General features: G+C 45.9%; 1 protein-coding gene across 2 annotated transcripts in view; it reads left to right on the plus strand.

Moving 5' to 3' along the window:
- The window catches only part of mtch2 (mitochondrial carrier homolog 2), a 93,673-nt gene that overhangs the window by 3,847 nt on the left and 62,984 nt on the right, over positions 1-26,842 (plus strand). The window contains exons 2-4 of one of the 2 annotated variants that reach the window (XM_072518766.1): positions 13,562-13,646; positions 14,537-14,661; positions 24,154-24,180. In XM_072518766.1, coding sequence (XP_072374867.1) covers positions 13,562-13,646; positions 14,537-14,661; positions 24,154-24,180 — 237 coding nt within the window. The remainder of the gene's footprint in view (positions 1-13,561; positions 13,647-14,536; positions 14,662-24,153; positions 24,181-26,842) is intronic. The other variant, XM_072518767.1, reaches the window with a different exon arrangement.

A 26,842-nucleotide genomic window follows, 5' to 3' on the forward strand; every position in this document is an offset into this window, starting at 1 on the left:
TAGATATTCCTGGTTATTTTAGTGGGACTGTTCCAAGAAAAGAAAAGCCTAACTTTTTTTTGCTTTTGGCTTAAAGATTTAAGAAGAGATGATTGTAGGTATGAGTGTATGCAAAAATAGTTGCAGGCAGTGTTGAGGCGCATGGAGTGAAAACTTCCTGTCCTTTCAAAATGTTCCTGCTCCTGCACTTTCTGTTACCACTGTCCTTTGCTATTTATTATTATCTGCTAAACAATTAACATCTTTTAAGACTAATGTAAGACTAACAGATCATCAATGCTACAAGTGCCTTTCTTCACCTACACTGTCAACCGAGACTGGAGGAGCATCTCACTTAATAATGTACCCCACTTACGATCAGCGTCTTGCCTGTGGGGTCTGGCTCCTTGCTTGGCCTTCCTATCAAATGAAGCACAATATGAAGCATATTGTATCAATCCCGTCACACCAGAGCCAGCGTGTACATTTTCTGGTGTATTCATGTATTGTTGTGTCCAGTCACAGTTATGCCCTTGGCTTAGTTTTCTGCCCCTTTCCTATATATCAACTTCAACCTTCTCCAAATGCCACCCGAAAAACCAGCTGCGACACCCTGTGAATGAGCCTCCCAGAGGGGTGTAATTCCCCGTCCTGTCAAGGCGTGATGGTCCTCAGTTCAGCACCACCCCATATGACCATCGAGGATTTATTTAATGCTAGCGGTAAAACCACAGGAGCCTCACATGTAATTTAACAAAATGTTGACGCAAGTAAATGTCCCAGAGTCACACCAGGGTTGTATTTACTGTAGTTAGAAAGTTGCAACTTTTTCTCAGTATAACAAGTGTTTTCATTATTTTACCCAGTAAAACAAAAATGGACCCATGGGCAACAAAAATAGCACCAACAGCAGGGCAAAAGATTGCTTTCGCCTGGACCGTGTACATGGTAGAAGATGTTCCATTCACCCAGAGTTAGTACCCTAGTCACATCCACAGACAGACTGCTCCCCATATCTTTAGATTTGAGCAAAGCTGAAATATTGTATTCGGGTCCAACAGTTAAGCTCAGCAAATCACTCCTAAGACAACCATTACACTTTTCGTATTGTGGCAGATTGGAAAATATCACACCATTAGACTCTTTCATACAGGCTTAACTATGATTTGGATTTATTTACAAATAAGATGTAGCAAAAGCACATGCCAAAAATTATATAATCCAACTAGTAATTTACACTGGTACAAACTATCAGTTTAATTTAGCCATTTTCATTCTGCATTTACTCTGAATATTTAAACACATGTAAAATAGATAAAACATTTCACTGAAATAATTTCAAGTGGGTTCAGCAGGGCTTGGTAATCCTGCTTTTTATGGTATAAATGGTTTTGATGTAAATGTAGGGGGCATGATCAAGATGTTTGCAAACAACACATAAATATGTCGCGCGGTATATAGCGAGGAGGATTTCTGTCAACTGCAGGAAGATATAAATGAACTGGTCAGGTGCCCAGAAAAGTGGCAAATGGAATTCAGCCCAGGGAAATGTGAGGTGATGCATTTGAGGAGGTCAAACAAGGCAAGGATTACACAATAAATGCGAGTAAACTGAGGTGTAGAGGAAATGAGGGACCTTGGAATCATAGATCATAGAATTTACAGTGCAGGATGAGGCCATTCGGCCCATCGAGTCTGCACCGGCCCTTGGAAAGAGCACCTTACCCAAGCTCACACCTCCACCCTCCCCGTAACCTTACCCAATCTTTTTTTTGAACACTAAGGGCAATTCAGCATGGCCAATCCACCTAACCTGCACATCTTTGGACTGTGGGAGGAAACCGGAGCACCTGGAGGAAACCCACGCAGACACGGGGATAAAGTGCAGACTCCGCACAGTGACCCAAGCCGGGAATCAAACCTGGGACCCTGGAGCTGTGAAGTCACTGTGCTAACCGTTATGCAACCATGCTGCCCACAGAATGAATGTGTACAGATCCCTGAAGGTAGCAGGACAGGTCGATAAGGTGGTGAAGAAGGCAGATGAAATCCTTTTGTTTCTTAGCTGAGATGCAGAATACAAGAGCAAGGACGTTGTCATAGATATAGAATTTACAGTGCAGAAGGAGACCTGTGAACAGACAAGACTTCTCTGACCCAGTACCTCATGATGCAAGCATCAACTGACAAAGAATTTTCATAGAATTTACATTGCAGAAGGAGGCCATTTAGCCCATCGATTCTGCATCGGCCCTTGGAAAGTGCACCCTACACCCCACCCTATCTTCGTAACCCAGTTACCCCACCTAACCTTTTTTTGGACACTAACGGCAATTTAGCATGGCCAATCCACCCAACCTGTACATCTTTGGACTGGATAATGTGGATTCCAGAACTGCACTCAGTGCTCTACTCTAGCTGTGGCCTAACCAACGTTTTATACAGTTCCAGCATAACCTCCCTGCTCTCAAACTCTATACCTCGGCTATTAAAGGCAAGTATATCATATGCCTTCATAACTATTGTATCCACCTACTTTGCTACCTTAAGTGACCAGTATACATGCACATCAAGGTCCCTCTGATCATCGGTGATTCCCTGGGTCCTGTCGTTCATCATGTAATCCCTTGCATTGTTTGTCCCACCAAGTGTATCACCTCACACTTATCCGGATTGAATTCCATTTACCACCAATCAGCCCATCTGACCAGCCCGTCTTTATATAGTGATCTAAGGCTATAAGGAAGGACGTATTTATTAGCAATTTTGAAAAACCTTGGGGTCGACAAGTCCCCTGGGCCAGATGGGATATGTCCTAGGATTCTTTGGGAGGCAAGGGATGAGATTGCAGAGCCTTTGGCTTTGATCTTTGGGTCCTCGCTGTCCACAGGGATAGTGCCAGAGGACTGGAGAGTGGTGAATGTTGTTCCTCTGTTCAAGAAAGGGAATAGGAATGACCCTGGTAATTATAGGCTGGTTAGTCTTACTTCGGTGGTCGGTAAGTTAATGGAAAAGGTCCTGAAGGATAGGATTTATGACCATTTGGAAAGATGCAGCTTAATCCGGGATAGTCAACAGTAAGTCTTGCCTCACAAATTTGATTGAATTATTTGAGGTGGTAACTAAGTGTGTCGATGAAGGTAGAGTAGTTGATGTCGTATACATGGATTTTAGTAAGGCGTTTGATAAGGTTCCCATGGTCGGCTCATGTAAGGAGGTGTGGGATAGAGGGAAATTTGGCCAATTGGATAAGTAACTGGCTATCACATAGAAGACAGAGGGTGGGTGGTTAATGGAAAATTTTCAGACTGGAGACCAGTTACCAGCGGTGTACCACAGGGATCAGTGCTGGGTCCTCTGCTATTTGTGATTTTTATCAATGACTTGGAGGAGGGGGCTGAAGGGTGGGTCAGTAAATTTGCTGATGACACCAAGATTGGTAGAGTAATGGATGAGGTGGAGGGCTGTTGTAGGCTGCAAAGAGACATTGATAGGATGCAGAGCTGGGCCGAAAAGTGGCAGATGGAGTTTAACCCTGATAAGTGCGAGGTGATTCATTTTGGTAGGACAAATTTGAATGCGGATTACAGGGTCACCGGCAGGGTTCTGAGGAATGTGGAGGAACAGAGAGATCTTGGGGTTCATGTCCACAGATCTCTGAAGGTTGTCACTCGAGTGGATAGAGCCGTGAAGAAGGCTTATAGTGTGTTAGTGTTTATTAACAGGGGGCTTGAGTTTAAGAGCCGTGGGGTTATGCTGCAGCTGTACATGACCCTGGTGAGACCACATTTGGAGTATTGTGTGCAGTTCTGGTCACCTCATTATAGGAAGGATATGGAAACATTGGAAAGGATGCAAAGGAGATTTACCAGGATGCTGTCTGGTTTGCAGGATGGGTCTTATGAGGAAAGGTTGAGGGAGCTAGGGCTTTTCTCTTTGGAGTGGAGGAGGATGAGAGGCGACTTAATAGAGGTTTATAAGATAATGAGAGGGATAGATAGAGTGGACGTTCAGAGACTATTTCCTCGGGTGGATGTAGCTGTTACAAGGGCGCATAAGGTTCAGGGTGGGAGATATAGGAGGGATGTCCGAGGTAGCTTCTTTACTCAGAGAGTGGTTAGGGTGTGGAATGGACTGCCTGCTGTGATCGTGGAGTCGGACACTTTAGGAACTTTCAAGCGGTTATTGGATAGGCACATGGAGCACACCAGACTGACAGGGAGTGGGATAGCTTGATCTTGGTTTCGGACAAGGCTCGGCACAACGTCGAGGGCCAAAGTGCCTTTTCTGTGCTGTACGGTTCTATGTTCCTCACTATTTACCACCCCATCAATTTTCGTATCATCCGCGAACATACTGATCAACCCTCCTATAGAACCGTAGAAAAGTTATAGCACAGAACAAGGCCATTCAGCCCATATAGTTCATGCCAGCCCTCGACACCTACATTAAATCTAAATCATTTATATAAACCACAAACAGTAAGGGCCCCATCACTGATCGTTGCGGGACCCCACTGGACATAGGCTTCCAGTCAGAAAAACACCCCTCGGTCGTCACCCTCTGCCTCCTGCCACTCAACCAATTCTGGATCCAATTTTACAAATTTCCTTGGATCCCATGGACTCTTCACTATCAGTCTCCCATGTGGGACCTTATCAAAAGCCTGGCTGAAGTCCAAGTTGACTACATCAAATGGGGGTGAATAGGCAGAGTGGCCTCTTTGTGCTGTAAATCTTTCTGCATTTTCTCAATATCTAAAAAGGAAGAATTGAGTGGGGATGTGGGCAGAGAATGCTGGGAGTAGCTGGACGTGAATTGTTCTCCGGGGAACCAGCATGGCCATCTTCTGTGCTGTAATCGTCAGCTTTACAGCACACCACGAGGCCCTTCGGCCCTTCATGCCTGTGCCGGCCATCAAGCACCTTCCTATTCTAGCCCCATTTTCCAGCACTTGATCCGTAGCTTTGTATGCTCATGGTATTCCAAGCGCTCATCTAAGTGCTTAACCTTGTTAGGGTCTCTGCCTCTACCACCCTTTCAGGGAGAGAGTTCCAGATTCAAACCACCCTCTGGATGAAAATAATTTCCTCAAATCCCATTTAAATCTCCTGCCCCTTACCTTAAATATCTGTCCCCTGGTTATTGACCCCTCTACTCAGGGGAAAGGTTTCTTCCTACCTACCCTATCTATGTCGCTCATAATTTTGTACACCTTGATCATGATTCTTTGAATGTGTATTGAAAGTGTCTGCTTTGACCAGTTGCCCTGAAAATAACAGAGAAAGATCTAGACGTGTAGGAAGTGGAGGAAACCATTCAGTCTCTTGAATCTGTTCTTGATCGTAACTGCTCTTTACGTTCACTGAAACATCATTCAATAACACTGAATGCCTTTATGTCAGAAAGGTCCGATCAATTCAGTTTAACCATTTCAATTGACTTCCAGCCTCAATGGATTTTTATGGCCGGTTGAGAGTGCCGTCCTAGCTTTCCATAACTTAGCTACAATTTTCACCCATGACTTGTGCCAGGTTAGTGATCTCTGTCAGTAATTGGTGCACTCCAGTGAGCCTCAGCATCCTAGGGTAGGGGCATGACCAACCTACGGTCGTTTCATGCACGTTGCACCAGGGCGAGGACATTGGTGTAGATGTGATCCAGCTCAACCGTGATAACCCTCCGCAAGGTGGCACAGTGGTTAGCACTGCTGCTTCACAGCACCAGGGACCCGGGTTCGATTCCGACCTCGGATGACTGTCTGTGTGGAGTTTTCACTTTCTCCCCGTGTCTGCGTGGGTTTCCTCCCACGGTCCAAAGATGTGCAGGTTAGGTGGGGTTATGGGCATAGGGCATCGGCGTGAGCCTAGATAGGGTGCTCTTTCAGAGGGTCGGTGCATACTTGATAGGCCGAATGGCCTCCTTCTGCACTGTAGTGATTCTGATTCCACCTGGCTATCAAAGCTCACGCTTGGAATGTGCCCAGAATACAGAATCATAGAATCATAGAAGTTTACAGCATGGAAACAGGCCCTTCGGCCCAACCAGTCCATGCCGCCCAGTTGGGTCACCTGTGTGAAGTAGTGGGGACACCGATTGTCGGGGAATGTCCTTGAAGAATGAGACCGCACCTTGAGGAGAGCAGGTGATGTCTGCGAGGTCACTCTGGATAACATCCAGTCACAGGTGTGAATTTGGAATTGGCCAATTATGACCTGTGACTCGGGGTCAGGGCTGTTTATGCTGCATTATCGGAGGGAGCAATGAGGTGAAAGGGAAAGAATGAGCAGCGTATAATTAGAGGTCCAACTGGAGCCAGGAACACCTCTCGGCTCGGGTGGGACCTGCTCTTGGTTAAAAGCACTGCACAAAGTAATTACGGGGGCAAAGAAAGTAAGTGTCAGTCTTCGCACTTTGTGACTGGGCTATTTTAAGCTGCTGTGTTTGTCAGGGTGTCTCACTCAGTTTGGTGCCAGCAGCCACGAAGCTGGCTCAGCATTTACTCTGTGGTTAGCTGTTCCACAATTGTGCAAAGGGAAAAGACGTGCTTTTGGAAAGACCCTTTCACAATCTCTTCCAAGTAAGGATCAGCTTCAGTTATACAAGGCATTGGTGAGACCACATCTCGACTACTGTGTGCAGTTTAACTCTCATCATTTCGGAAGGGAAATTCATTGGAGGTGGTTCAGAGAAATGTTACTAGATTGGTACCTGGAATGTGAAAAGGATATTTGCTCTTGTGGGTGAGTCCTGAACAAGCTGGCACTGTTTTAAAATTAGGGGTTCCTCCTTTAGGACAGGGATGAGAATTTATTTCTGAGTGTTGTGCAACTTTGGAACTTTGCCTCAGAAGGAGGTAGAAACGGAGTCACTGAATATTATTAATACATTGATTCTCTTGCCTAATGATTCTCTTGTCTAACAAGAATCGAAGATTATCAGGGGTAGATGGGAATGCGAAACTCAATGCAAACAGATCAGCCATGATATTAAATAGATCAGGTTCAAGGGGCCAAATGGCCTACTTGTGTTCATATCTCAAAGCATCCCATAGTAATTTAGAGCAGTGTTTTTCAAACTTTTTTGCCCAGGACCCATTTTTACCAACCGGCCATCCTTCGCAAGCCACCATTTTCACTTGCCTTTAATGTGACAGGTAAACCTGCTTGATCCTCACGATCACACTTGCTTTGTTATTCAATGTTACATTTCTGATAATGACTTCAGCTGATGATTTAAGATCTCACTGCATCCGTTGAAAAAAAAGGTTTGTCCTCAAATGCGATTTGAAGTTTTGAGTGTTTTAATCTTTCATTTGCCAGTACATCCCTGCATGTAACACACACAAACTTTGAATCCTGATTTGCAGTGGCACAATTAATAACCCATACCTCAAGTAATCATCTTTATGCTGCTTTATTCCTATTTTCAGCTTCTTCATGGGTTGTTCATCAGAAGCCTTGGAGCTCACAGTTGGCAGCTGCAAGGTGGAGGAATCTCTCTTGCACCCAGAACACATGACACCAGCGTATGGGGCGCGTGACCTGCTTTCTGCCGTTGCTTCAGGCAGGAAGACTGCATCAATTTTTAAATCTGCTCCTGGCTCAGTGCGCTTAAGTCAGAAGGAGGTGGTCTTTCTCGCTGGGCTCCAGGCCGGCGCACCGATGAGCAGGCACGCCTGCGCAGCACGGCCGACATTCTGAAAGCTGGTCGTGGCCGGCATTTTTAAAAGCCGGCTGCTGCAGCACTACTTCCTGTGATCAGGAACGCCGCAATGCATGGCTCCGCGACCCTCCTGACAGCCGCTCGTGACTCACCACGTGGGTCGCGACCCTGACTTTAAAAGGGAATTAGAGTCCCTTTTCAAAGAACAAAGAAATGTACAGCACAGGAACAGGCCCTTCGGCCCTCCAAGCCCGTGCCGACCATACTGCCCGACTAAACTACAATCTTCTACACTTCCTGGGTCCGTATCCTTCTATTCCCATCCTATTCATATATTTGTCAAGATGCCCCTTAAATGTCCCTATCGTCCCTGCTTCCACTACCTCCTCCGGTAGTGAGTTCCAGGCACCCACTACCCTCTGCGTAAAAAACTTGCCTCGTACATCTACTCTAAACCTTGCCCCTCTCACCTTAAACCTATGCCCCCTAGTAATTGACCCCTCTACCCTGGGGAAAAGCCTCTGACTATCCACTCTGTCTATGCCCCTCATAATTTTGTATACCTCTATCAGGTCGCCCCTCAACCTCCTTCGTTCCAGTGAGAACAAACCGAGTTTATTCAATCGCTCCTCATAGCTTATGCCCTCCATACCAGGCAACATTCTGGTAAATCTCTTCTGCACCCTCTCTAAAGCCTCCACATCCTTCTGGTAGTGTGGCGACCAGAATTGAACACTATACTCCAAGTGTGGCCTAACTAAGGTTCTATACAGCTGCAACATGACTTGCCAATTCTTATACTCAATGCCCCGGCCAATGAAGGCAAGCATGCCGTATGCCTTCTTGACTACCTTCTCCACCTGTGTTGCCCCTTTCAATGACCTGTGGACCTGTACTCCTAGATCTCTTTGACTTTCAATACTCTTGAGGGTTCTACCATTCACTGTATATTCCCTACCTGCATTAGCCCTTCCAAAATGCATTACCTCACATTTGTCCGGATTAAACTCCATCTGCCATCTCTCCGCCCAAGTCTCCAGACACTCTAAATCCTGCTGTATCCTCAGACAGTCCTCATCGCTATCCGCAATTCCACCAACCTTTGTGTCGTCTGCAAACTTACTAATCAGACCAGTTACATTTTCCTCCAAATCATTTATATATACTACAAAGAGCAAAGGTCCCAGAACTGATCCCTGTGGAACACCACTGGTCACAGCCCTCCAATTAGAAAAGCATCCCTCCATTGCTACCCTCTGCCTTCTATGGCCTAGCCAGTTCTGTATCCACCTTGCCAGTTCACCCCTGATCCCATGTGACTTCACCTTTTGTACTAGTCTACCATGAGGGACCTTGTCAAAGGCCTTACTGAAGTCCATATAGACAACATCTACTGCCCTACCTGCATCAATCATCTTAGTGACCTCCTCGAAAAACTCTATCAAGTTAGTGAGACACGACCTCCCCTTCACAAAACCATGCTGCCTCTCACTAATACGTCCATTTGCTTCCAAATGGGAGTAGATCCTGTCTCGAAGAATTCTCTCCAGTAATTTCCCTACCACTGAAGTAAGGCTCACCGGCCTGTAGTTCCCGGGATTATCCTTGCTACCCTTCTTAAACAGAGGAACAACATTGGCTATTCTCTAGTCCTCCGGGACATCCCCTGAAGACAGCGAGGATCCAAAGATTTCTGTCAAGGCCTCAGCAATTTCCTCTCCAGCCTCCTTCAGTATTCTGGGGTAGATCCCATCAGGCCCTGGGGACTTATCTACCTTAATATTTTTTAAGACACCCAACACCTCGTCTTTTTGGATGACAATGTGACCCAGGCTATCTACACCCCCTTCTCCAGACTCAACATCTACCAATTCCTTCTCTTTGGTGAATACTGATGCAAAGTATTCATTTAGTACCTCGCCCATTTCCTCTGGCTCCACACATAGATTCCCTTGCCTATCCTTCAGTGGGCCAACCCTTTCCCTGGCTACCCTCTTGCTTTTTATGTACGTGTAAAAAGCCTTGGGATTTTCCTTAACCCTATTTGCCAATGACTTTTCATGACCACTTCTAGCCCTCCTGACTCCTTGCTTAAGTTCCTTCCTACTTTCCTTATATGCCACACAGGCTTTGTCTGTTCCCAGCCTTTTAGCCCTGACAAATGCCTCCTTTTTCTTTTTGACGAGGCCTACAATATCACTCGTCATCCAAGGTTCCCGAAAATTGCCGTATTTATCTTTCTTCCTCACAGGAACATGCCTGTCCTGTATTCCTTTCAACTGACACTTGAAAGCCTCCCACATGTCAGATGTTGATTTGCCCTCAAACATCCGCCCCCAATCTATGTTCTTCAGTTCCCGCCTAATATTGTTATAATTAGCCTTCCCCCAATTTAGCACATTCATCCTCGGACCACTCTTATCCTTGTCCACCAGTACTTTAAAACTTACTGAATTGTGGTCACTGTTACCGAAATGCTCCCCTACTGAAACATCTACCACCTGGCCGGGCTCATTCCCCAATACCAGGTCCAGTACTGCCCCTTCCCTAGTTGGACTGTTTACATATTGTTTTAAGAAGCCCTCCTGGATGCTCCTTACAAACTCCGCCCCGTCTAAGCTCCTGGCACTAAGTGAGTCCCAGTCAATATTGGGGAAGTTGAAGTCTCCCATCACCACAACCCTGTTGTTTTTACTCTTTTCCAAAATCTGTCTACCTATCTGCTCCTCTATCTCCCGCTGGCTGTTGGGAGGCCTGTAGTATACCCCCAACGTTGTGACTGCACCCTTCTTATTCCTGATCTCTACCCATATAGCCTCACTGCCCTCTGAGGTGTCCTCTCGCAGTATAGCTGTGATATTCTCCCGAACAAGTAGCGCAACTCCGCCTCCCCTTTTACATCCCCCTCTATCCCGCCTGAAACATCTAAATCCTGGAACGTTTAGCTGCCAATCCTGCCCTTCCCTCAACCAGGTCTCTGTAATGGCAATAACATCATAGTTCCAAGTAGTAATCCAAGCTCTAAGTTCATCTGCCTTACCCGTAATGCTCCTTGCATTAAAACATACGCACTTCAGGCCACCAGACCCGCTGTGTTCAGCAACTTTTCCCCGTCTGCTCTGCCTCAGAGCCACACTGTCCCTATTCCCTAGTTCTCCCTCAATGCTCTCACATTCTGACCTATTGCTCCCGTACCCACCCCCCTGCCATACTAGTTTAAACCCTCCCGTGTGACACTAGCAAACCTCGCGGCCAGGATATTTATGCCTCTCCGGTTTAGATGCAACCCGTCCATCTTATACAGGTCACACCTGCCCCGGAAGAGCTCCCAGTGGTCCAGAAAACGGAAACCCTCCCTCCTACACCAGCTGTTTAGCCACGTGTTTGTCTGCTCTATCTTCCTATTTCTAGCCTCACTGGCACGTGGCACGGAGTAATCCCGAGATTACAACCCTCGAGGTCCTGTCTTTTAACTTTCTGCCTAGCTCCCTGAACTCCTGCTGCAGGACCTCATGCCCCTTCCTGCCTATGTCGTTAGTACCAATATGTACAACGACCTCTGCCTGTTTGCCCTCCCCCTTCAGGATTCCCTCTACCCGTTCGGAGACATCCTGGACCCTGGCACCAGGGAGGCAACATACCATCCTGGAGTCTCTTTCACGTCCGCAGAAGCGCCTATCTGTGCCCCTGACTATAGAGTCCCCTATTACTATTACTCTTCTGCGCTTTGACCCTCCCTTCTGAACATCAGAGCCAGCCGTGGTGCCACTGCTCTGGCTGCTGCTGTTTTCCCCTGATAGGCTATCCCCCCCGACAGTATCCAAAGGGGTATATCTGTTCGAGAGGGGGACAACCACAGGGGATTCCTGCACTGACTGCCTGCCCTTTCTGGTGGTCACCCATTTCTCTGCCTGCACCTTGGGTGTGACCACATTTACATAACTGCGATCTATGACGCTTTCCGCCACCTGCATGCTCCTAAGTGCATCCAATTGCTGCTCCAACCGAACCATGCGGTCTGTGAGGAGCTGCAGTTGGGTGCACTTTCTGCAGATGAAGCCATCCGGGACGCTGGAAGCCTCCCGGACCTGCCACATCTCACAGTCAGAGCACAGCACCCCTCTAACTGACATTGCGTCAATTAATTAAAATTAAAATTTGTCTTTTTTTTTTATAAATACTTTTTTTTTTAAATTGCAAAGTTACTGTCAACTATCTGTTTCCTAGCACTAGATTTCTAATAGAAATGCGATAGCTAACTATAATACTCTCCGATCTCTGGCTTAGATATCCTCTAAATTATAATTAAGTTATTATGTTTAATTAGTTCCCAAATACTCAAATTTTTTTAAATTTAGGTTAGAATCCCAACCAGCCACTCAGGTCACAGCTTTTCTGTGATGTCGCTTCAGTTTCCCCCCGACACACACAATTTGAAAAAAGGTATAAAAGTAAAAATCACTTACTTGCCTTCTGAGTGTCTGAGATGTTCTCAGGTTCTCTCGCTGACAGAGACTGCTCCTCCACCACCGATCCTTGACCTGCACAATGCTAATAATATAATAATATAATATGGCACTTACCTTACACCAATGGGTCTTATTATTAGGTTAGAGGAGGAGGGCGGGTGGGAGACACTACACGTGTAGTGTCTCGGGTTTCCTCTCCACCAGACTTTATTGGTTGGGGGGGGGGGGACTTGCCAGAGGTAGAACTTCCGGTTCCCGCCTTATATAAAAACAAATAAAACTGAAAAGAAGAACAGACACGGGACCAGGCAAGGCTTTTTAAACTAACTACTCACCTCCCAGAAGGCCCCTGCGCACCGCTGCCGCCGAAATCCAAAGGGCTGCTCCTGTAAAGGTAAGGTTTTGAAATACACTACTCACCTCCCAGAAGGCCCCTGCGCACCGCTGCCGCCGAAATCCAAAGGGCTGCTCCTGTAAAGGTAAGTGGTTTTAAACTAACTACTCACCTCCCAGAAGGCCCCTGCGCACCGCTGCCGCCGAAATCCAAAGGGCTGCTCCTGTAAAGGTAAGGTTTTGAAATACACTACTCACCTCCCAGAAGGCCCCTGCGCACCGCTGCCGCCGAAATCCAAAGGGCTGCTCCTGTAAAGGTAAGGTTTTGAAATACACTACTCACCTCCCAGAAGGCCCCTGCGCACCGCTGCCGCCGAAATCCAAAGGGCTGCTCCTGTAAAGGTAAGTGGTTTTAAACTAACTACTCACCTCCCAGAAGGCCCCTGCGCACCGCTGCCGCCGAAATCCAAAGGGCTGCTCCTGTAAAGGTAAGGTTTTGAAATACACTACTCACCTCCAAGAAGGCCCCTGCGCACCGCTGCCGCCGAAATCCAAAGGGCTTTTCAGTACATTTAAAGTTTAATTACTGTTAAATGGAAAAAATGGGCATCCAATTTCTACACAGCTAGATCCCAAACACAGCACTGTGATAAGGACTGTTAATTGGTGTTCAGTTTTTCTGTTCACACTTCCTCTGATCACATCTTCACTTGTCCTATCATTGTTTGCTGACCGAATGAAGGGATGCTGACCTGAAATCTTCACTATTTCCCTCTCCACAGATGCTGCCTGACATGCTGAGTGCTTCCAGCAATTTTTCTCTCTCTTTCAGATTTCCAGCATCTCCAGTTTGCTTTTGTTTCCTTTAGTTTATAATTGGGATAAATATTAGCTGGTACACGAGGACAGACCCACTGCCGCCTCTTTGAGAAATGGCGTAGAATCTTTGCTGTTCTGAGAGGGTGGACTGCTAATCACACGCAGTCAAACACCGACTCTCTCTAATCATTCTGCTGTGTAAGTGCCACACCCAGCCCATGGGTGGCGAGGTGAAACACTCTATCAATTAGATTTTGTGATCCAACTTGAAGAAGTTATTTTTCACTTCACTCTAGGTTGGCCATGAACCCATTGCTCCAGTTATGGGCCGCAACATCTTCAGGCGACCAGTTCTCCAGCTGCCCGGCCTTTTTACATACGGTAGGTACTGAATCAATGCAGAATGCTGGTTTCTAGTGCTTAATGTCTGACTGTGCCCAAGACAGTTCAGAGATAACACAATATCTGTACCATAGCTGTGCTTTGCAGTGCTTTGCAGTGCTTGATGGAATCGGTGGCAGGAGCTTTACTCTGTGCCTAAACCGCTGCACTATGTGCCGAGGAGTGTTTGAGACAGTCTAGAGGAAGCTTTACTCTGTATCTAACCCCGTGCTGTACATGTCCTGGGAGTGTTTGATGGAATAGTTACGAGTGATGTATAGCTGTATGTTTAAGTGTACTTTGTTGAGAAAAGTGAAACCTGGCTTTAGTTTTATTGAGGTTTTTGTGAGCTGGGTGCTGGGAATCCTGGGTCCCTGTTTGTATACATGCATTTTCAATGAGGTTTGGAAGATGCTGTTGGTGGGTATCTGTAGTACATCTTGTACATGGGACATGCTGTTTCAACTGTGTGTCAGTGGTGAATGTTTAAGCTGGTGGATGGGGTGCCAATCAAAGTGGACTGCTCAGTCCTGAATGAGGGTAATGTGCTTGGATGTCAATGACAGATGGTTGGAATCTCTCTTGTTGGAGTTGGGAATTGCCTGGTACTTGTGTGGCACGAATGTTACTTGCCATTTGTCAGCCCAAGTCGGAATGTTGTTCAGGTCTTGCTGTATTTGGACGTGGACTGCTTCAGTAGCTGAACATTATGCAATTATCAGCAAACCTCCCCACTTCTGATGTTGGGGCGGTCAATGATGACGCAGCTGAAATGGTTGGGTAGCGGACATTAAACAATAGTAGAACATTACTGTATTAATTAACATTCACTGTTAACTTAATTTAAAAGATTGAACCTAATTGAAATGGTACTCTCATTTTTCCTGCAGCCAAACACATTGTGAAAATCGATGGAAAGCGAGGTCTGTTTAAAGGACTAACACCTCGTTTGTGCGCAGGAGCCATTGGGACACTTGTACATGGCAAAGTGCTGCAGGTAGCTGCTGGACCCACGGTGAACTGAACTATTTTATTCAAGTTAGCAAAGGCCGAACATTGATTCCCCATAAATTGTCTGTCAGTCACCTCGCGGGTAATGGAGTAATCCTCAAGTAAACTGTCTGCCGGACATGGGGTGGCCAAGGGGGGGATTTAGAGAATTCCCTCCTCGGGAAAGGATGAGCAGAAGGGCAGGGACACTGGCTGGCTGTGTACCTTTAGACAGCAGTTTTAGAGCAGACACAATGTGATGCTGTGGGTTCAGAGTGAGGATACAGTGTTGTGTTAGCTGAGGAAACATGCTCTGGAGTCTGGTAAAGCAGAGTTTGAGAGAGAAACGAGTACCCATTAAACCTATACACAAGAGTCGGCATGGGGTGGGGGCTGCAGAGTGGTGCGGGTAGCATGGCAGTGGACAACGGAGTGCTCAGAAGTTTCATATCTGAGCTGGGTGGGTCGGTGAATGATCAGAGCTTTCTATTGATGGATGTTCACAGTATTCTACCTACTCTGTTGAATGATTGAGTGTTCTACTGGCTCCCATTCCCATTTTAAAAGAGACGGATATATTAAGAACTGAAAATTTCATAGAATTTACAGTGCAGAAGGAGATCATTTGGCCCATCGAGTCTGCACCGGCTCTTGGAAAGAGCACCCTACCCAAGATCAACACCTCCACCCTATCCCCATGACACACAAACCCCAATTTTGGACACCAAGGGCAATTTAGCATGGCCAATCCACCTAATCTGCACATCTTTGGACTGTGGGAGAAAACCGGAGCACCCGGAGGAAACCCACGCACACACGGGCAGAACGTCTGGCAGATAGTGACCCAAGCCGGGAATCAAACCTGGGACCCTGGAGCTGTGAAGCAATTGTGCTACCCACTATGCTACCGTGCTGCCAGATGTTACTTGTTTAAATCTTCCTCCTTACAAGGCAACCGTTCGAGTGCTCTGCCGCTCTCTGCAATGCCTTCATCTCTCTCCTCCCCTGCCCCGTGTCACACGCTCTCTATTGTTACAGCCCCTCTCTCAATTCCCCTGTGTCACTCTCTCTCTCTAATGTAAGAAGTCTTACAACACCAGGTTAAAGTCCAACCGGTTTATTTCAAATCACTAGCTTTCGGAGCACTGCTCCTTCCTCAGGTGAATGAAGAGGTATGTTCCAGGAACATATATATAGACAGATTCAAAGATGACAGACAATGCTTGGAATGTGAGCATTAGCAGGTGATTAAATCTTTACAGATCCAGAGATGGGGTAACCCCAGGTTAAAGAGGTGTGAATTGTGTCAAGCCAGGACAGTTGGTAGGATTTCGCAGGCCAGATGGTGGGGGATGAATGTAATGCGACATGAATCCCAGGTCCCGGTTGAGGCCGCACTCAACAACAGAAGCTTATAGCCAAGTTCTGCACACATGAGTGCGGCCTTCTTAACAACCCTCTCAACCTGGGTGGCAACTTTCAGGAATCTATGTACATGGACACGGAGATCTCTGCTCATCCACACTGCCAAGAATCTTGCCATTAGCCCAGTACTCTGTCTTCCTGTTATTCCTTCCAAAATGAAATGAAATGAATGAAAATCGCTTATTGTCACAAGTAGGCTTCAATGAAGTTACTGTGAAAAGCCCCTATGAATCACCTCACACTTTTCTGCATTAAACTCCATTTGCCACCTTTCAGCCCAGCGCTGCAGCTTATCTATGTCCCACTGTAACTTGTAACATCCGTCCGCACTGTCCACAACTCCACCGACTTTCGTGTCATCTGCAAATTTACTCACCCATCCTTCTACGCCCTCCTCCAGGTCATTTATAAAAATGACAAACAGCAGTGGGCCCAAAACAGATCCTTGTGGTACACCACTAGTAACTGGACTCCAGTCTGAACATTTCCCATCAACCACCACCCTTTGTCGTCTTCCAGCTAGCCAATTTCTGATCCAAACTGCGAAATCACCCTGAATCCCATGCCTCCGTATTTTCTGCAGTAGCCTACCGTGGGGAACCTTATCAAACGCTTTACTGAAATCCATATACACCACATCAACTGCTTTACCCTCATCCACCTGTTTGGTCACCTTCTCAAAGAACTCAGTAAGGTTTGTGAAGCATGACCTACCCTTCACAAAACCGTGTTGACTATCTCTAATCAAATTATTCCTTTCCAGATGATTATACATCCTATCTCTTATAAACCTTTCCAAGATTTTTGCCCACAACAGAAGTAAGGCTCACTGGCCTATAGTTACCGGGGTTTTCTCTACTCCCCTTCTTGAACAAGGGGACATTTGCTAGCCTCTAGTCTTCTGGCACTATTCCAGTAGACAAAGATGACTTAAAGATCAAAGCCAAAGGCTCAGCAATCTCCTCCCTAGCTTCCCAGAGAATCCTAGGATAAATCCCATCCGGCCCAGGGGACTTATCTATTTTCACACTTTCCAGAATTGCTAACCTCCTCCTTATGAACCTCAAGCCCTTCTAGTCTAGTAGCCTGAATCTCCGTATTCTCCTCAACAACATTGTCTTTTTCCTGTGTGAATACTGACGAAAAATATTCATTTAGCACCTCTCCTATCTTCTCGGACTCCAAACACAACTTCCCACTACTGTCCTTGACTGTCCCTACTCTTACCCTAGTCATTCGTTTATTCCTGACATATCTATAGAAAGCTTTAGGGTTATCCTTGATCCTACCTGCCAAAGACTTCTCATGTCCCCCCCTGGCTCTTCTTAGCTCTCTCTTTAGGTCCTTTCTAGCTAACTTGTAAAATCCTACCAACTGTCCTGGCTTGAGACAATTCACACCTCTTTAACCTGTGATTATCCCTCTCTCTGGATCTGTAAAGACTTAATTATCTGCAGATGCTCGCATTCAAAGCATTGTCTTGCATCTTTGACTTTGTCTATATATATATATATGTTTCTGGAACATACCTCTTCATTCACCTGAGGAAGGAGCAGTGCTCCGAAAGCTAGTGATTTGAAACAAACCCATTGGACTTTAACCTGGTGTTGTAAGACTTCTTACTGTGCTCACCCCAGTCCAACGCCGGCATCTCCACATCTCTCTCTAAAGTTACAAACTCTCTCACTTGTCCTGTGTCACTCGCTCTCTACTTTACAGACTCTCAATTCCCCTGTATCACTTGCTCTCTACTGTTACAGACTCTCTCTCAATTCTGTTGCCACTCGCTCTCTACTGTTACAGACTCTCAATTCCCCATGTCACTCGCTCTCTACTGTTACAGCCCCTCTCTCAATTCCCCATGTCACTCGCTCTCTACTGCTCACAGAATAATACTGTGCAGAAGAGACCCTTTGGCCCATCGAATCTGCACCGACACATGAAATACACCTGACCTGCCTACCTATTCCTATTTGCCAGCACTTGGCTCATAACCTTGAATGTTATGACCTGCCAAGTGCTCATCCAGGTACTTTTTAAAGCGTGTGAGGCAACCTGCCACTACCACCCTCCAAGCAGTGCATTCCAGACCGTCACAGTATTTCCTCAAATCCACTCTAAACCTCCTGCCCCTCATCTTGAACTTCTGTAACTGACCCTTTAACTAGGAAACAACTGCTCCCTATCCATGTCCCTCATAATCTTGTGCACCTCAATCAGGTCACCCCTCAGTCTTCATTGCTCCAGCGAAAACAACCCAAGCCTATCCAACCTCTCTTCATAACTTAAAGTTCCATCCCAGGCAGCAACCTGGTGAATCGCCTCTGCAGCTCTTCCAGTGCAATCATATGCTTCCTTTCATGTGGCGACCACAATTGCACACAGTACTCCAGCTGTGGCCTCACCAAAAGTTCTATAGAACTCTACAAGACCTCTATGCATTTGTAACCTATGCCTCGATTGATAAAGACAGTGTCCCATGTGCCTTTTTCACCATCTTATTCAGAGGTCTATTGGCAAACACTCCAAGGTCCCTTTGTTCCTCAGAACTTCCCAGTGTCAGGCTATTGTCAAATTACTCCTTCCAAAGTGTATCATCTCTCACTTTTCAGGGTTAAATTCCATCTCTCACTTTTCTGCCCATTTGACCATCCCGTCCACATCTTGCTGTCACCCAAGACTCTCAATCTCACTGTTAACCACCCGGTCAATCTTTGTGTCATCCGCAAACTTGATCCTACCCCCCACATAGTCATCTGTGTTTTTATATCAGTGATAAGCGCGGTAGCACAGTGGTTAGCACAGTTGTTTCACCGCTCCAGGGTCCCAGGTTCGATTCGCGGCTTGGGTCACTGCAGAGTCTGCATGTTCTCCCCGTGTCTGCATGGGTTTCCTCCGGGTGCTCCGGTTTCCTCCCACAGTCCAAAGATGTGCAAGTTAGGTGGATTGGTTATGATAAATTGCCCTTCGTGTCCAAAAAGGTTAGGTGGGGTTACGGGGATAGGGTGCAGACTCGATGGGCCGAATGGCCTCTTTCTGCGCTGTAAATTCAATGATAAGCGACAGATCCCTGTGATACACCACTGAACACCGGCTTCCACCCACTAAAGCAGCCGTCTGTCATTGCCCTCTGTCTGCTACAGCTAAGCCAATTTTGAATCCACTTCATCAAGTTACCCTATATCCCATATGCATTTGTTTTCTTAAGTCTCCCATTTGGGACCTTGTCGAAGACTTTGCTGAAATCCATGTAAACTATATCAACATCAACTGCACTATCCTCATCTACACACCTGGTCACATGCTCAATAATTCAATCAAATTTGTTAGGCATGGCCTCCCTTTGACAAAGCCACGCTGACTATTCCTGATCAAACTTTGCCTCCAAGTGGCGATAGAGTCTCTCCTTCAGAATTTTCTCCAATAGTTTCCCTACCACTGCCGTGAGACTCACTGGTTTGCAGTTCCCTGGCTTAACTCTACAACCTTTCTGAAATAGTGGGACCAAATTAGCTGTTATCCAGTCCTCTGGCACATCCCCTGTGACCAGAGAGGAATTAAAAATTTGGTTCCGAGCCCCTGTAATTGCCTCCCTCGCCTCCCAAAGCATCTTTGCTCAAGAACCTCACAGTCTCTCTCTCCCTAAGTTGCACATCTACCTCCTCATTCTCCCTAATGGACCCTACTCTTTCTTTGGTTATTTTCTTCCTGTTGATATACTTATAGAATATCTTGGATTTTCCCTACTTTAACCAGCCAGAGCTTCCTCACATCCCCTCTTTTCTCTCCCAATTGCTCTCTTAAGTTCCATCATGCACTTTCTGTACTCCACTAATGCCTCCGTTGATTTGCTCCCCTTGAATTTGCTAAAACCTCTCTTTTCTTTCTTATCGTCTCCTGAATGTCTCTGTCATACATGGTTCTCTGGGCTTGTTACTCCTTCCTATTACCCTAGAGGGAACATGTCAGCCCATTTACTTTTTGAACTCCCCCAATGCTCTTCTGCAGATTTCCCCACAGCTCTTTCCAGTCTATCTTGGCCAGATCCTACCTTATTTTGCTAAAATCCACTCTTTCCCCAATCCAAAACCTTTTTTTTGCACCTTGACTATTTCTGTCTACAACAAACTTAAATTGTACCATGTTGTGGTCGCTGTCACCAAAATGCTCCCTCACCAACACCTCAACTATCCGGCTTCATTCCCTAGAATTAGGTCCAGCACTGCACCGTCCCTTGGTGGATGGACCCTCTATATAATTGAGCTAAAGAGTTCTGCTGCTGACACATGGTGCTGAGAACCTGGGTTAGATCCTGGCTCCATGGAGTCCGTGTGGAGTCCGCACCTTCTCCCTGTATCTGTGTGGGTCTCACCCCCACAACCCAAAGATGTGTAGGGTAGGTGGATTGGCCACGCTAAATTTCCCCTTAATTGGAAAAATTTAAAAATAAAAGGTTCTTCTGTACACATTTTAAGAACTCCACTCCATTTAAACCCTTAATGCAATGACTATCCCAATTAATGATAGGGAAGTTGAAATCACCTGATATAATTTACATACCTCTGCGAATTGTGCGCATATTTGCTCTTCAATTTCCTGCTGACTATCTGGGAGTCTATAATAAACACCTAAAAATGTGGTTGTCCTTTTTTTATTCCTAAGTTCTACCTACAAAGCTTCATTTGATGCCCCCTCCAAGATATCATCCTTCCTTACTGCGGTAGCTGACTCCTTAACTAATGCAATATCTCTTCCTCTTTTACCCAGTCCTGCTTTACCCCCTCCTCTATCTCACCTAAAGATTCTATATCCCGGGATGTTGAGCTGCCAATCCTGCCCCTCTCTCAACCACGTCTCTGTGATGGTTACTATACCACAATTCCACGTGTCAACCTTCGCCCTCAACTCTTCTGTTTTACCTGTAATACCTGCTTTAAAATAGAGGCCATCCAGCCTTGTTTTACTCCCTTGAAACTTACTACCGGTATATTCCCTCTGACTTGATGGCTTTTCTGTGTTATGCTGTGTCCTTATTCTGCTAACAGTCTGTGTCCCCTTCCCCAGCCGAATTAGTTTAAACTCCTCCCAACAGCACTAGCAACCCCGCCAGCAAGGATGTTAGTCCCGCTCTGGTTCAGATGTAGACTGTCCCACTTGTACAGGTCCCACCTTCCCCAGAAATGATCCCAGTGGTCCAGGAATCTAAAACCCTCCATCCTGCATCAAGGCCATGGCCACAGTAGCACCTATCTGTTCCCCTGACTATAGAATCCCTTATTACTATTGCTCTTCCTCTCTGCTGCCGCTTGTAATGCCAGAGGCTTGGCTTTGTCTGCGAACCCTGGAGGAGCCAGCCTCATCAGCCTCCAAAACAGTGTACCGATTTGCGAGTGGGACTCCAGGGGACTCCTGATCTATCTGCCTGTTTCTCTTGGACTGCCTGGTGGTCACTCATTCCCTTTCTTCCTCAAGTCCCTTCAGCTGCGGTGTGACCACCTCTCTTAAACGTGTTATCCACAATAATCTCAGACTCGCGGATGCTCCACAGTGTCTCCAGCCGCCATTCCAGTTCTGAAACCCGAACTTCCAGGAGCTGCAACTGGACACGCAAGCTGGCCCCGGGGGCTGGAAATGTTCCTGAAGCAAACACCTCCTGTGACACTTGCTCTCCATTGTTACAGACTCTCAATTCCCCGTGTCACTTGCTCGCCACTGTTAGACTCCACAGGAGCAAACCACGGCTTTGAGCTCTCCTGCCATAATTAAACACTTTAGATTTAAAACTTTAGAAGACTATTTTGTTTTTTAAAAATGGAACAACTAAGTCCCTGCCCTTGCTAAAACAATGACTTACAATTCAGTCTGGTTTGAAAAATACCCACCAGACTTACTCACCAGTCAGTTGCGCTCTTTGCAAACTCCAGGCTCTTTGAGGTCAGGTAGGAAATGAATGGAGCAACTTGCTACCTCCTCAATGAAATACCTTAGTCACAAAATCCCCACTTTAGTACTCCAATACAGCCTGAAGTCGGCACTCCAGTGCAAATGAGTGTTACAAACTCTCAATTCCCCTGTGACACTTGCTCTCTACTGTTACAGACTCTCAATTCCCCCGTGTCACTTGCTCTCTACTGTTACAGACTCTCAATTCCCCCGTGTCACTTGCTCTCCACTTACAAACTCCTTCTCAATTCCCCTGTGTCACTTTCTCTACTTATTACAGACTCTCAATTCCCCTCAATCACTCACTCTCTACTGTTACAGACTTCCTCTCAATCCCCCTGTGTCACACACTCTCTACTATTACAGACTCTCAATTCCACTGTCACTCACTCTCTATTATTACTCTCTCTCAATTCCCCTCTATCACTCACTCTTCTGTTACAAACTCTTAATTGTTTCACTCACTCTCTACTGTTACCGACTCTCTCAATTCCCCTCTATCACTCACTCTCTGCTGTTACAGCCCCTCTCAATTCTCCTCTATCACTCACTCTACTGTTACAGACTCTTAATTCCCGTGTGTCACTCACTCTCTACTGTTACAGACTCTCAATTACTCTCTTTTGCTCACTCTCTACTGTTACAGACTCTCTTAATTCTCCTGTGTCACTCGCTCTCTCCTATTACACTCTCTCAATTCCCCTCTATCACTCACACTCTACTGTTACAGACTCTCAATTCCGCTCTATCACTCACTCTCTACTGTTAAGGACTCTCTCAATTCCCCATATCACTCGCTCTGTACTGTTACAGCCCCTCTCTCAATTCCCCCGTGAAACTCGCTCTCTAATGTTACAGACTCTCTCAATTCCCCTGTATCACTCACTCTCCTGTTACAGACTCTCTCAATTCCCCTGTATCACTCACTCTACTGTTACAGACTCTCTTAATTCCCCTGTGTCACTCGCTCTCTAATGTTACAGACTCTCTCAATTCCCCTGTATCACTCACTCTACTGTTACGGACTCTCTTAATTCCCCTGTGTCACTCGCTCTCTACTGTTTCAGACTCTCAATTACCCTCTATCACTCACTCTGCTGTTCCAGACTCTCAATTCCTGTGTCACTCTCTCTCTGCTGTTAGACTCTCAATTCCCCTGTGTCACTTGCTGTCCACTGTTACAGACTCAATTCCCCCGTGTCACCTGCTCTCTACTATTACACTGTCTCAATTCCCCTCTATCACTCACTCTACTGTTACAGACTCTTAATTCCCCTGTGTCACTCGCTCTCTACTGTTTCAGACTTTCAATTACCCTCTATCACACACTCTACTATTACATGATGTGGAGATGCTGGCGTTGGACTGGGGTGAGCACAGTACGAAGTCTTACAACACCAGGTTAAAGTCCAACAGGTTTGTTTCGATGTCACTAGCTTTCGGAGCGCTGCTCCTTCCTCAGGTGAATGAAGACCTCTTCATTCACCTGAGGAAGGAGCAGCGCTCCGAAAGCTAGTGACATTGAAACAAACCTGTTGGACTTTAACCTGGTGTTGTAAGACTTCGTACTCTACTATTACAGACTCTCAATTCTCCTGTCACACTCTGTACTTTTACAGACACTCTCTTAATTCCCCTGTGTCACCCGCTCTCTACTGTTACAGACTCTCTCTCTCTCTCTATTCCCTTTCACCCTCCCTGTTCCTTTACAGTTCCCCTCAATTCCCCTAGCACCCACTCTCTAATGTTATAGACTCCCTCTCAATTCTCTGTCACACTTTTTCTCTACTGTTGCACACACTCTCTTAATTCCCCTGTGTCACATGCTCTCCACTGTCACAGACTCTCAATTCCCCTGTGTCACTCGCTCTACTATTAGACTCTCTCTATTGCCCTTTGTCACTCTCTCTGTACCCTTGCAGACAGCTCCATTCCCCATGTCGCTCTCTCTCTAGTATTACAAACTCTGAATTCCCTGTCCCATGCTCGCTACTGTTACAGGCTCTCTTTCAATTCCCTGTGTCACTTGCTGACTACTGTTACATAATCTCTCAACTTCACTGCCTACTGTTACAGACTTTCAATTTCTGTATGTCACTCGCTCTCTACTGTTACAGACTCTGATGTTCATGTTTCTTTTTTGTTGCAGAACTATCAGGACATGAAAGAAAATGAGGTGAGTGTCTGCTTCACAATTAAACTCTTTTGCTAATGTGAGTCTAGAGAGTGCAGATAAACATTTGAAGGTCGATGTTTGGCAGAACCTTTGTGAGTGAGGATCAGTCGTCAGGACTAACACGACAGCAAGGTGTGACCGGTGAATTCATTGCCTGTGAGAAGAGGATTTTGTTTGGCTCTGGTTCGTCCTAAAATATTTCAAAGTTACCTGTTCCCCACTTGTGCTTGTAGTTTGTTCCACCTATTGGTTGGTGAAGAAATTTGCTGTTTCATTTCCTGACCTGGTCTGCTCATCATTGTCACCTTCACTGTTATAATTCAGCAAGTATGATAGCACAGACTTCAGAATCAATTCTTTGATATAAACCACACAAGCTGGTCAAATAGATTCCAGCTTCCAACTCACTCCCGGGTATCTGTTATCCTAAATATATACCACCTCAAATTCCTCAATTAGGTTCCAGTCTGTAACTCACTCCCGGGTATCTGTTATCCGAAATATAATCCACCCCGAATTCCTTGATTAGATTCCATCTGGAACTCACTCCCGGGATCTGTTATTCTATATATAAACCACCCGAACCCCTCAATTAGATTCCAGTCTGTAACTCACACCCGGGTATCTGTTATTCTATATATAAACCACCCAAACCCCTCTATTAGATTCCAGTCTGTAACTCACCCCCAGGCACCTGTTGTTCAATATTAAAAACCACCCAAATCCCTCGATTGGATTCCAGTCTGTAACTCACTCCTGGGTATCCATTCCTATATATAAACAACCCAAACCCCTTGATTAGATTCCAGTCTGTAATTCCCTCCGGGTATCTGTTCTATACATAAACCACCCCGAACCCCTTGATTGGATTCCAGTCTGGAACTCACTCCAGGGTATCTGTTATTCTGTATGTAAACCACCCCAAACCCCTTGACTAGATTTCAGTCTGGAACTTCTGGGTATCTGTTATTGTACATATAAACCACCCGAAACCCCCTCGATTAGATTCCTGTCTTTAACTCACTCTCGGACATCTGTTATTCTCTATATAAACCACCCAAATCCCTCTAATACTCTATATATTATCAACCTAAATTTCTCGATTAGATTCCATTTTCTAACTCTCCTGAGTATCTGTTATATAGATACATAGACGATAGGAACAAGAGGAGGCCTTTTGGCCCATCGAGCCTGCTCTGCCATTCATCACGATCATGGCTGATCATCCAACTCAATAGCCTAATCCTGCTTTCTCCCCATAGCCTTTGATCCCATTCTCCCCAGGTGCTATATGCAGCCGCCTCTTGAATATATTCAAAGTTTTAGTATCAACTACTTCCTGTGGTAATGAATTCCACAAGCCCACCATTCTTTGTGTGAAGAAATTTCTCCTTGTATCTGTCCGAAATCGTTTACCCTGAATCCTCAGACTGTGACCCCTGGTTCTGGACACACCCAGCATTAGTAACATCTTCCCTGCATCTACCCTGTCCAGTCCTGTTAGAATTTTATAAGTCTCTATGAGATCCCGCCTCATTCTTCTGAACTTCAGCGGGAACATTCCCAACCTAGTCAATCTCTCCTCATATGACAGTCCCGCCATCCCTGGAATCAGTCTGGTAAACCTTTGCTGCACTCCCTCAAGAACAAGAACATCCTTCCTCAGAGAAGGAGACCAAAACTGCGCACACTATTCCAAGTGTGGCCTCACCAACGCACTGTATAATTGCAGCAACACATCCCTGCTTCTATACTCGAAACCTCTCTCAATGAAGGCCAACCTACCATTAGCCTTCTTTACCGCCTGCTGCACCTACCTGCATGCTTGCCTTCAATGACTGGTGCACAAGGATACCCAAGTCCCACTGCATACTCCCCTCTCCCAATTTACAACCATTCAGGTAGTAATCTGCCTTCCTGTTTTTGCTTCCAAAGTGACTAACCTCGTACGTATCCAAATTATACTGCATCTGCCATTGATTTGCCCAACCTGTCCCGATCATGCTGTAGGATCCCTGCATCCTCGTCACAATTCACCCTCCCACCTAACTAGGTATCATCTGCAAACTTTGAGAAACTTGTTACATTTGTTCCCTCATCCAAATCATTAATATATATTGTGAATAGCTGGGGTCCCAGCACCAGGGTCCCTCCCAGTCTGCCTGCCAATTTGAAAAGGACCCACTGATCCCTACTCTTGTTTCCTCTCTGCCAACCAGTTTTCTATCCACCTCAATGCATTTCCCCCAATCCCATGCACTTTAATTTTGCACAATAATCTCTTATGCGGGGGACTCTGTCAAACGCTTTCTGAAAGTCCAAATATACCACATCGACTGGCTCCCCTTGTCAACTGTACTGGTCACATCTTCCAAAGAATTCCAACAGATTTGTCGAGCATGATTTTCCCTTCAGAAATCCTGTTATTCTATATTTAAATGATACAAACCCCTTGATTAGATTCCAGTCTGTAGTTCACTCCTGGATGTCTTTTTTTTATATTTAAACAACCCAAATCCCTTGATTAGATTCCGGTCTGTAACTCACTCCCGATATCTGTTATTCTATATACATACCACCCCGAACCCCTCGATTGGATTCCAGTCTGTAACTCACTCCTGGATATCTGTTATACTGTATATAAATAACCCGGACCCCTTGA

The sequence above is a fragment of the Scyliorhinus torazame genome, chromosome 10, assembly GCF_047496885.1.
Source record: "Scyliorhinus torazame isolate Kashiwa2021f chromosome 10, sScyTor2.1, whole genome shotgun sequence".
Taxonomy (NCBI): domain Eukaryota; kingdom Metazoa; phylum Chordata; class Chondrichthyes; order Carcharhiniformes; family Scyliorhinidae; genus Scyliorhinus; species Scyliorhinus torazame.